The following is a 12,375-nucleotide window of genomic DNA, read 5'->3' as shown; positions in this document are numbered from 1 at the left end:
TCAGAAAACTGGAGATGTAAGTTTCAGGCAGTAGTTGGTAACTGGTATGCAGACATAGGGCGGTATTCAACTAAATTTTACTCAGACTAATTAGAATTAATGACCATTACTAACTTCGCAGACCCTCCAAGTGTCCCTATTTTCCAGGGACATCCCTGATTTAGAGATGCTGTCCCGGTTTCTGATTTGATCCCGGAAAGTCCTTCTTTTCCTTAGAATGTCCTGAATTCCATTGGAGAAATGTTGGGGGGGGGTGGAGCTATCTGACCCCTGAGCCGCCTGAAGGCAATCCTGTGTATAGGGAAGGTTTTTTTAAAAAAAATGTTTAATATTTTGTTATGTTTTTATATATCCTGGAAGCTGCTCAGAGTGCTGGGGCAACCCAGTAAGATGCGTGGGATAGAAATAGTAAAAATTATCATTATGGAATGGGACATCCCTATTTTCATCGGAGAAATGTTGAAGGGTATGACTTGGGCCTACTAAATCCAATAGATATACTCTGTGAAAGAAAGATGAATACAACCTAGGGTGTGTATACTCAAAAGTCAGGTGTATGTTATGTGCAGCAATCCAATGAGTACATTTTCAGTGGTGACAGGCATCTTCTAAAAAACAATGCCAGTAGACCAGCATGGCTCTAGAAAATCATGAAGAAAATACCTTACTTTTATTATCCCCTTCTGCTTCCTTCCCATAGCAACTTTTCGTCAAGTTTCTTTCTCCTTTGCTCCCCACATCTTCCACTTGCTATTTCTTTTTTTCTTAATTAACAAATAGCACATTACACTGCATCATTTACAAAAATCAAGAATCAATGTTCTCGCTGGCAGTGTGCATTGTTTCTGCATAAGTAGCCATCTCTTATTATTATTGATTTGTTACATGTATTACAAAACCCAATAAAATTAAAGCAATGAAAATGCAGCAAACAAACTCAATATAAATTAAAGTTCAGGCAATGTAAGAAAAAGCTCTCCATGGGCCCAGAGCTTACCGTGTGTCCTGCCTCCTGTAGCAACTGTCGAGTTTCCAGCACAGCTCTCCTCATGCTGGGAGAGGGCTGGAAATAACCATCTCCATCATAGTAGCCAATCCTGAGTGGCTGGGAGCTAGAGTAAATCTGCAGAGAGCAACCAGAGTAATCACATAGTGCTCGTCACCAGAGCAATGAGAAGAAGGTGACATGGCTTTTCACAGCTCAGGTGAGGGTAAAAGCTAGGAATCAGGATACCTGATGGACTGCTCATCTCCCCATGTATCTGTGTGCTAAAATCTCCATCATAGGCCCTTCCCTGGGTACTGCTATCATATGAGGTGTGGCATTTTGACTCTGCTTTGGTTTTAGAATGCTCTTTCCCACTGTCTGATTTGTTGAGCCCAGCCATCTTGTTAACTGAATAGTTGTTGACACAGTGTCAACATCAATCAATTCAGATCACATCAATTCAGGGACTGTAAGGGATGGAGTATTCACCTTGTTCCCCTTAGGTGCTGACCTTTAATGCCCTAAACAGCCTCGGCCCAGTATACCTGAAGGAGCATCTCCACCCCCATCATTCAGCCCGGACACAGATCCAGCTCCAAGTGCCTTCTGGACGTTCCCTCACTGCAAGAACTGAAGTTACAGGGAACCAGGCAGAGGGCCTTTCTGGTAGTGACACTCACTCTATGGAACGCTCTCCCATTAGATGTCAAGGAGATAAACAACATTCAGAAGACGTCTAACAGCAGCCCTGTATTGGGAAGTTTTTTATGTTTCGTGTAGGTCTTACTATGTTTTTATATTTTGTTGGAAGCCGTCCGAAGATGGATGGGGTACAAATAATAATATTTCATGAAGCAACCTGAAAATTCAGGGCCACATTCTGAAGAACCAGAAACCTCAGCTGATACCTGAAGAAGAGAGAGTCCTGCTCCTGTCTTAAACTATTCATGTAGCCATGCAATAGGTATCATTTATTCAGCTCCTCTTTGTGGATAATATCAGTATGTATTTGAGTCACTAGGTGGCACTAGACTTAGTGCTCTGCAGGTGGAGTCAGAAGTTTCGTGTTGTTGTTAGAGAGATAACAAACTGACTCATGGTTCTCCTGAGCCTTTAATTTCTCTTACCTAGATGTCAGATCTGACTTCAGATTTCTCCCTCCTGACACCTAGACCAAGCTCAAGTTTTTCCTTCTTTCGTTGTGAAAGGGTTTCAGACCTCAGATTTCAAACAAGCTTCACCCTGGGCCTCCATTTTGGCCTTACCCTTTAGACCTTTCCTTCTTCCCTGGCTGACAGCTCCACTCACTGCTGCTATAGAGTGTAAAATCCCCATAGTGACACCTAGCATGCATGCACTGATATTTCAGCATTGACAAAAATTGAGATTCCCCCACTAAAAAGGAAATTTCATTATGCATTAAAAGCCTATGGTGAATCAACTACTTCAGTGTGCTGTTGAACACACTTCCATTACCTCCTCATTAAAGGGAATTGGGGGCACAGATGAATCCAGGCGAAATAGTTCGTCACACAGGAGGGCCCTCATGCACAGAACCAGACTGTCCACATCTCTTGCCATTGGGCCTGTCACGGAGATGACTGGAACAAAAGAGGAAGACTTCTGAACATGGGGAACAAGATAGGAGTGCTAGTAGCTTGATTTCCATGCAGTTGCCTTCCAGTTATTAGGGTTTCTACGTGCACAACAATGCCAAAGGGCCATTTCTGAGGAGGAAAAAGGACTCTGGAATTACTTTCTCCCCAGGCTCATCAGTTTTCACATGATGATCACCCAGTCATCCCATCCACAAAAACTGCCAATTATTCTGAAATGTATCTACAAATATGCTTTTCTAGGATATGGTGGTAACTAAAGATCTCACTGGGTGACAATGCGTTCACAGATTCATTTCACCACATGAAAACTGAGCAGTCAGGTAACCAAAAGAAGAAAGTAAGTTTTAAATGTGCAACCACGAATTCTGCAGTATGAACGTTAAAAAGAATTGAGTTGCAATTTTTGCACCCATTTCAGACATGCTGTGAAACCATGGCTTAGCACAGCCATCTGCAACCTTATAACTTCCACAGCTTTTGGACTATAAGTCCTATCAGGGACTGTATTTGTGTGCAGCTATTGTCAGAAGGTTGATTTCTGGTGATTTGAAGTAGATCTGAACCCCCCCCCCCCAATTGTTTAAACAGCAACAATATAATGACTTCCCCTTGATACTACTGCACCGAAGAGTGTTGGGGATGGGGAGAGGATTTTTATGTGCAAAGACCACACATTCTGGATTTCAAAACAAATTGCAGAGCTCAGAATATCTGTTGCACCTGGTTCTGTGGATCTCAGGGTTCTAGTAAAAATAAATTAAGTAGATCCCACAAGGCCTAAGATCTACATACATTTGCATAGAGTATTTATGTAAGCCAGAGGTGCCAACCTGAATAAAATATTTGGGGGGCAGGTAAGCCTCATCCTGCATAATCAGTCACACGACATGGTGCACGCACACCCTTTGAATGGCAATGCCCATCCGCTTTGGGGGGGGGGGTTAGCAACCTCAAATATTTTATTGGAGGGGCAAAGACCTCTTGGCCCCTAGGAAATGGCTCCTATGATGTAAGCTCAGGCACAATGATCATTTGACTTAATTTTTTTTACTGTCACAGAATCTTACAAAATTAAATGAATTTTCAGGTTGCAAAAGAAATGCGCACCATTTTTTCCTTACATATAGCCAGCAAAAACAGTTAAGATACATCTGATCTTCGTTAAACAAATCAGAAATTACCATTAACACCTGGGCCTTCTCAAAGAATGACATTTGCATTTGTTTGTTTTTAAATGAGCCCAAACTCTGAAAGTTTATTGCTTATCGGAAAACCGCAGTCTCCATCAAAGGGCTTGTGCTTGTTTAAATTCTCCCATGAGCTAAGTAAGACTTTCAACTCTCGCTTATATTTTATCAGCAATAGACTTGCTCACCTGAGTTCATTCCAGCTACAGGAGTGCTAGCACCTTTGACGCTGCACAAGAGCAAACGGGAAAAGTAAATTAATGATGGAGAAAAGCCAAATGACAGAAAGAGCCAAAGAGACCCAAGCCATGAAATGCAAGTGACATGCGTCAAAGGATGTTCCTAATAGCTGAAAGCCATTGGAAAGCCATTGGAAATTCTGTGCAAAGTACCTTCCTTTTAAAAATATTTGATAGGGAAATGTTACAGGCACATTTCATTATCCCTAATTAACTTCCGAGCCTCTGTAAAACTACACAGAGGAGGGCAGAATCTGATGTCCACCCCTCACTGAAGTAGAACCTGATATTTTAACTATGCAGCTTGCATACACTGTGGATTCAAACAATTTCACTTCCCTTCTTAGAATTTAGACCAGAACTAACAAAAATTTGCAGAGAGATTTGAGCTTTAAGTGAAAACAGGCTCTGGATCTTCCCTGTGTTTAATACTTTCTGTGGCACTGCCCACTTTTTTTTAGTCCGGAAGTCAGGAATTATGCTACTAATGCAGTTCCCTTCCCCCACACCCACCCCTCTTTCACAGATATAGTCACGTTTCCTGGAAAACTGGCGTATCCTCATGCCTCAAATACTCTGAAAGTTTAGTTGACTACATCTCATAAAAAACAAATGTTACTTGCCAATAACCCAAGTTTGCTTAGACAAAGAGGAGCCCTTTACTGCAACCTCTTTTTGGTGTTATTTATTTACTTATTTAATTTGTATATCACCCTATACCCACAGGTCACAGGGCAGTTTACAACATAAAAACACAAAATATATATTAAAAATAAAACCAATGTGACTTCAATGTGAGCCAAGACTCCACAGGGCATAGCCTCAGAATCTGCTTTTAAAAAAAATAAATGCCAAAACACAGGGGTTCATTGAGTGAGAAGTTGTCCAATTAGTACAATAATTTTGGCCTGCACAATGGGACTTCTATATGCCCCCACTCCACATAGAATGAAGAACTGGTGCTGTTCTTAAGGAGACCCTGAATGCCAGGTGGGCCTTGGCAATTGCCAGATCACGTTAACTAACAGGGATTATGTAATGTTTGTCACCCAGAGAACGAGTTTCCCAGGGCTCTCTGTATCAAGACCTGTATCAAGAATGTCTGCTTTTAAACTGCAATTCTGCTGCTCTTCACTTGGTTGATTGTACATGATTTATGGATGGATGGTTCCAAACCTGTGAGACCTACCTCAGCCTATAGCCGGTGGGTTTTATTCCACAGATCCCACAGAAGCCACATGGCACTCGGATACTTGCAGCCACATCGGTCCCAATCCCAAGAATGGAGCCGCCACCTCCAATGAGTGCAGCTTCCCCTCCGCTAGAACCTCCGGAGGTTTTCTTGTGGTTGAAAGGATTCAAGGTTTGTCCAAAGAGTGTATTGCCACAGTCAATGCTGAATGGGATGGAAAAGGGCTAGTAAGTTAATGCTCCAGTAAGGAAGAGTACACAAGCAATCCTTACAGTTGTTAAGTACTGCAGCAAGGGTATTTCTGAGAGCAAAACTATTATCAAAATCCTCTAGTGACTGGGTACCACTTTCTCCTGTGAGACGATAGCTATTCAAAGTGAAAGGCCCAGTGTTTAATGGAATACTTTTGTCTGTCTTCCAGCATTTTAGCTCTGTTGTACTGCACTTGTGGTCCTGTCCTTGGAGGATTCTGTTGTTGAATGTATGTTTATCCTATATATCTGAATGGTGGAATCAGGTTGCAAAGACTGCTTTCCTTGGTAAAGGTTGTCCCTTAATAATCACGTACCAATTCCATTAAAAACTGGGCCTTTCACTCTGAATAGCTATCATCTTACAATAGCTATCACTTTGAATACAGCTATCATCAATATGTTAGAATTCCTGCTCCGTGATTGCAGTCATAGGATTGTTGTCTTTCACATGACAATATATGTTTTGACTCCGCAGAGTGGGAAGTGACAGAGACAGGATGTTTGTGTTACTGTGTTCCGTGAAGTGGGACTATTGTCCTTTGTTCTTTCTCTTTTCTGTCTGATGCTAGAGAGAGAGGGAGCCATGTTGCAGTGTTTCATGTGTGTTTATATGTAAATAAAGTAGATTAGCCAAAATGCTGAGTTGCATTCTTATGTAAGTGTTGGAATGAAGAGGTGCTTTGTACAGTCTGTTCTTATCTGCTCAATTCTAGCATCTAGAAAGATTGGCTTGAAGAAGCAGCCCAGCATGCTTTGGGTTTCTTGGATTCGGGGGCCTCAACCAGTTCTTTGTTATGAAAGCAGTAAACCATGTACTGAGATGACACTTGGAAATCGATCTTCACAAACACACCGTAGTTCTTCAAACTTCTCTCCTTTCTGCCTAGAAAAACAACCCTAAAAAGCAGGGATGGTAACCTGTGGCCCACCAGTTGTTGTTCAGTTGAAACTCCCATAATCCCTTGACCACTGGCCATGCTGGCTGGGGTTGATGGGAGTCCAGAACCATCTGTAGCTCCTCAGGTCTCCCAACTCTATCATGAAGCCTGACTTGGATTTCTTCCTGTTGAGTGAGAGTCAAACTGTGTCTGTATGGCACCTAGCTGTGATCTACCGGGTGCATCATTTCCTGGCATGGGGATAAAGTCAGTGGCGTAGCGTGGGCTGTCAGCACCTGGGGCAAGGCTAGTAATTTGCGCCCCCTAACCCGTGGATTTTAGCAGGGGGCAGAGAGCTGCGAGTGCGAGCGAGCGCCCCCCCAGATGTTGCGCCCGGTGCGGCCGGGGCCCCCCTGCACCCCCCACGCTACGCCACTGGATAAAGTGATAGGAAAAGGTCGACCTCTTTATTTTCTGTGTTTTCAGTTGCTGTAGAGCCACCAAAACTGTCATTATTTACCTGGACTGCTAAGGCCCAGCTGCTGCCTTGAAGAATTAAACAAATGAAATAAACACACACGTACTTCACTATGGCCTGTGAAAGGTTGGTCTTTACAAATGGAATTGCCCCTTGTTTCTTTAAAACTTTGACTATCACAGAGTCCTCCTGCTCAGGATGGTCTAGATATTTCACCAAGCCAAGTGTATTGGGGTACCCCTGGAATTAGAGAAATAAAGTGAGATACTTATCCTTACATCTGTGGCCATATCCCAAAAACACCACCCAAAACATTAGACGAGAAAGTAGAGGTGACATTTATTTTAAAGAAAACAACCACAGTCCCTCCAGTCATTAGGTAATATCATCAAATTTCACTTAAGAGTGAATTCATGCTTATATTTAGAGGGAATTAGGTTAGTCTAAGAAGCATTTGTAGAGCTTTAAATATAACACAAATAGCTTGAGAAATTAGCGTGCCCTCTCCTTTGACTTTCCCTCCATGCAGATGCCCATAACTAAAGGTAAAATTTGTGATGCTTATGGGAGAGGAGCAGTTCCACTGTAGTTGAGCAAAGCAAAGGGGCACCCGCCCCCCAGCTGGTGACCCACATGGCTGATTTAATCATATTATATAAACAAATAGAAATATAAAAATATACATATTCCTCTTGGCTTTTAATTAACAAGCTTCCTCTGTTGCAGAGCCCTCCTCATCTTACCCTCATTGCAATTATTCATGGATCATGGCAGAAAGTACCTTGCAGGCCACATCTTCCTTAATACTGACTGGGACTCCATAAAGCAATCCTTTCTCCTTTTTTTTGGTCTCCCGGAGCTGTTCCTCACACTCTGGAAGGAAGTTGGTCACACAGTTGATTTGCCGGGTTACCTCCAAGGCCTTTGCGTGAGCAAGAAACAAAACAGGGGGAGAAGAAGGCAAATTTGTGACAATATGCTCTCTTCTTGACTGTTCACGTTGTGAAGGTCTCTTTTCCACCTTGCAAATGCAGTGTTTTATCTGTGATCATTATGCAAGACAAGCATGCTAGTAGAAAACTGCAGCAAAAGGGTGTGTTCCAACTTCCGTTTGTAGCATAGGGTTCACCTATCAGTTCACTATGTCGAAACTGGATATATGCTGGTCCTATTAGGATCTGGTTGGCTTCAGCTGTTATTACAGAAACCACTTTGGGGTCACCAGGTGTCGAAAAGCAATGTATAAAGAAACACCCAAACAAACCACTCTATTTGAGGGCGGATCTGCTGCCTATTCTCAGCACCACACAAGATTGCATACACTTCTGCAGCTGGCATCTTCCAGCTGCCAAGCAGGCGCCGCATTCACTCGATCCACTTAGCAAAGCCCCTGCTCTCCTCCCTAGAAGCCTGAAATCCAAGTCGCTCCAAAAATGGAAATCCCTTGTAGCTTAGCTGCTAGGGACCATAATAAATCTATCACGGCTGAAAATAACTACGCAGATCATGTGGTATATGAAAGGCCTGAGTCCATTACATGCCCTAGATGTAGGGTGGGGGTGGGGAGGAAGATAGTAAACTCTCCCATTAAACCTGTAACTGTGACAGGCCTAGATGCGCTGTTAGCACAAATAGTGCAGGTTGCAAAATTTGACTTTTCTTGGAGCTGGATTCGAATTAGCTTGGCTGTGTGTGTGTGTGTGTGTGTGTGTAGAGGATACAAGAACTTTGGGATAAGGGAATAGTGTCTTGTTTATTTGGTCTAAAGAGCAAAAATGGTGAAGACTTTTAATTTTTTTTAATTAAAATTCAAAATTATTCTGTGCACTAAATCACCTTAATTCAAATGTATTAGACTAGTAATGTGTAAGTAGGGATGGGTGAATTTGTCAGTTTTAGTTTCTCTCGCTAGCTCATTTTTCCAATCTGAAGTTCACATCAGTTTGCAGTTTTAAAAAAACCCATCCTCCTCAGTGTGAATTTTTCCTAATATTCATATATTTGTATGCAGTTTTGCCTAATAGGCACATATTTGCAGAGCCATTTCCCCTGCTATAATGTATTTTTGTGTTTTCTCTCCCCACTAATATATGCACTTTTTTGCACAATATTACCCCACCATGTGCATTTTGGATGGAGCATAGTTTGGCTGGAGAATTGCACCACAAAACTGTGCACATTTTGAAGAACAGCTGTATTTCAGCTAGCATATTGCACATCAGTGCCTTAAAATGAGCACAAGAGACATTATGCTGAAAGACACAACTCATTTGTAGTGTGTCACTTTTGAGTTTGTACAGTGTGTATCCTGCCTCACTCCAGTAGTAGTAGTAGTAGTAGTAGTAGTAGTAGTAGTAGTAATAATTTTATTATTTATAGCCCTCCCATCTGGCTGGGCCTCCCCAGCCACTCTGGGCGGCTTCCATAGAAACCAAAAATACAGTAAAATATCACACGTTAAAAACTTCCCTGAACAGGGCTGCCTTAAGATGTCCTCTGAATGTCAGGTAGTTGTTTATCGCTTTGACATCTGCTGGAAGGGCGTTCCACAGGGTGGGCGCCACTACCGAGAAGGCCCTCTGCCTGGTATCCTGTAGCTTTGCTTCTCGCAATGAGGGAACTGCCAGAAGGCCCTCGGCGCTGGACCTCAGCATCCGGGCAGAACGATGGGGGTGGAGACACTCCTTCAGGTATACTGGACCGAGGCCGTTTAGGGCTTTAAAGGTCAGCACCAACACTTTGAATTGTGCTCGGAAACATACTGGGAGCCAATGTAGGTCTTTCAAGACTGGTGTTATATGGTCTTGGTGGCCACTCCCATTCACGAGTCTTCTGGATTAGTTGTCGTTTCCGAGTCACCTTTAAAGGTAGCCCCATGTAGAGTGCATTGTAATAGTTCAAGCAGGAGATAACCAGGACATGCACCACTCTGGTGAGACAGTCTGCAGGCAGGTAGAGTCTCAGCCTGCGTACCAGATGGAGCTGGTAAACAGCTGCCTGGACAAAGAATTGACCTGTGCCTCCAGCTGTGATTTACCCATAGGCAGTCTTACCTTTTCCATGTAGGTGTAGAGAACACTTTCTGGAGACAATGAGCCATCTTTCAACTTTGCAGACAGTTCCACAAGGGGAAGAGCTAGGATTGGAGCAGCTTTCACTCCTGGGTTCTGCAGCAGGGAGCAAACACATTGCTGGCAAACTGCTATGTCATGTGCACTCACTTGCTAGACCAGCATTGCTACACAGCATTGTGGACACATTGCACTTTCAGACATGCAAAGCAGGCTACAGATTGGCCTGTCAGCAGCAGCAGCACATGGGTGCTCAATGACTATATATCTAATTAGTAGCAAAATAACAGCTCACTGATGACCAGGAATGGGTACTGACCCCAGGCTTTAGCAGCTAACTTGATCTCCACCCTGCTTTGCATGGCAAGTCACAGAGATATGTTATATGTGACTGTATCTGACAGCTAAGATATCATTAAAAAGATGATAGAACTGAACAAGAAAATTTTGAATTTGAAATATTGACTTAAAAATATTGATTTCAACCAATTACGCACTTCTTCTCCTCTGCACTGTGGTCACCAAGAGTTTTGAAACAGTTCTGTATCACAAGCAGAGCTTGTAGGTTGGAATAGTTTCTCCAAAGAGGTAAATATATGGTAACAGATGCCCTCTGCATCCAAAGAGAGTTCTGGGCTGTATTTCCACAAAGTGCAAGTAGGAAGAGTTAAAGCTAACAATGGACATTGTAAGTCCATTGAGGATTATTGTGTTAGATTTACTGGTTGTGATGCAATTTATAGCATTCATTTTACACTGTGATGCCTTGTTGTGTTATGAAACTGTGGCTTTTTGTTCAATATACCACCATGGCACACTAAATTAGAAATGACAGGAAATAACTGTATGCTGGTATACTGCCCCAAGTTTTGACAATGCAACTCCCACTGTTTTCTGAGTTAATGAGGTTGCAAGAGGACCTCCAGTAGATTCCACTAGATTTCCACGCATAGCTTTTACATCGCAGGAAAGATCCCATACAATATGAAAATGAACAGGTAAGGAACCATTGTGAAGATGGAATAAAGTGCTGTATAGATATGGCCAAAGTTCTCTCTGGGAAGATGGCTCTCTTCACCCACCCCTGTGCATAATGAGAGACAAGTGGGAAGGAGTTGCTCCTTCTATCCAGAGACATACCAGGCCCTAGCATGAAAGTGCAGCAATGACCTTGACAGGCACCAGCAATTGCCAAGCAATCCTTAGGCTCAAGTATCTTTTCTTTAATGACAGGTGATTTGTTAACAGTCTGCTAATAACGCAGCCAGGGACAGCTGCATTCAGGCTGCCAGTTGAAATGCAGCAAGAGGAAAAAGGGAAAGCAACTTTATACCCTCTTTTCCATGACACAAGATTTGCCTCAGTTGCAACAAGTTCCTAAAGTTAGATAGGGTGCATAAATCGGGGGGGGGGGGGGCTCCCATAATAAGCTTAGCTGAAGGAAACAGAGAAAGCATGGACTGCACCATCCTACTAGATTTATAGGAAAGCAAAGCTTTCAGGGGAAGAGCAATCATGTTAAATTCAACATACACATATTGGGAAAGTATATTGTCATCACTGTAAGACTACCTAGAAATAATTGCCATCTTTCATGCTATTAGCACTTTTGCAAACCTCATCAATCAACAGCATCTCTGCAGAGAGTACCAGAAGAGACCCACTGAAATTTTGATACAAAGGGGAAAAAACCTTTATCCAAATGATAGGAAACCTCTAAAATATATTCACCTGTTGTTTAAACTGTCTTGCTGCTTTCTCCATACGTTGAAAGCCAAGCTCTCGCTTGCCCTTGGCCTCTTCAAGTTTCTTCTGCACCCGCCTCTGATTCACCCATTTTATCACCAAGATTGCAGTGGCTGAACCACAGAGCACAGCTGAGACAATGCGGACATCCACCTTTTCATCAGGCAAGAGAGACTTCACTTTATCTAGAGCCATAGTAGGAAATCTGCTCACAGCTCTCAACCAGTGGGAGCTGCTAGAGCTGTGAGTTCCTAATAGCAAAGACGGCAAGGAAGGGAAGGAGGTGGTGGTGAATTTTAATCCCACCCAGGAGCTATCAATTCCAAGCCACTGGGAAACAGAAGCTTGTGCATCTATGACTGAAGAAAGTTTATGAAAGTGTCTCACTAGCATAGCCAGGCACTGATTGACAGAAACTCCACGTCATTTGCCAATCGTCAGTGAATCCTCCCAAACATTCCAACATTCTTCTGAGCTCTTAATCTTAGCAGTACAAGATCCACCTGTTCCTTTCCATATTCTAGGGTTTGTTTGTTTTTATTTTATAAAAAAAACCACCTTATCATCTTCCCAGGGGTGTGTGAGCCTGTGGGAGACAATTGCAGGGTAGTAGAGGACATCAAGCCCAACTCATCAAATAAGATTGTGAGAAAGTGGAATTAACTTCCAGGGCAACATGTGATGAAAATCTATATCTGCCAAATGATATCTGAGGTGCTGGCT

At 42.8% G+C, this 12,375-nt stretch overlaps 1 protein-coding gene across 2 annotated transcripts in view; it reads right to left on the bottom strand.

Moving 5' to 3' along the window:
- The window catches only part of LOC310846215 (vitamin D3 hydroxylase-associated protein-like), a 25,726-nt gene extending 13,351 nt beyond the window's left edge, over positions 1–12,375 (bottom strand). For both annotated transcript variants that reach the window (XR_014565201.1, XM_083742410.1), the window contains exons 1-8: positions 11,638–12,375; positions 9,889–10,002; positions 7,617–7,757; positions 6,942–7,075; positions 5,223–5,429; positions 3,983–4,023; positions 2,465–2,589; positions 998–1,123 (exon numbers count right to left, since the gene is read on the bottom strand). Coding sequence is in view for 1 of the 2 variants with exons in the window: in XM_083742410.1 (XP_083598536.1) it covers positions 998–1,123; positions 2,465–2,589; positions 3,983–4,023; positions 5,223–5,429; positions 6,942–7,075; positions 7,617–7,757; positions 9,889–10,002; positions 11,638–12,045 (1,296 nt within the window). In the remaining variant the exon portion in view is untranslated. The remainder of the gene's footprint in view (positions 1–997; positions 1,124–2,464; positions 2,590–3,982; positions 4,024–5,222; positions 5,430–6,941; positions 7,076–7,616; positions 7,758–9,888; positions 10,003–11,637) is intronic.

Source organism: Podarcis gaigeae (assembly GCF_964106915.1).
Source record: "Podarcis gaigeae genome assembly, chromosome: 6".
Classification (NCBI taxonomy): domain Eukaryota; kingdom Metazoa; phylum Chordata; class Lepidosauria; order Squamata; family Lacertidae; genus Podarcis; species Podarcis gaigeae.
The sequence above is the reverse complement of the archived record's forward strand: the minus strand, read 5'-3'. Positions and strand labels throughout refer to the sequence as shown.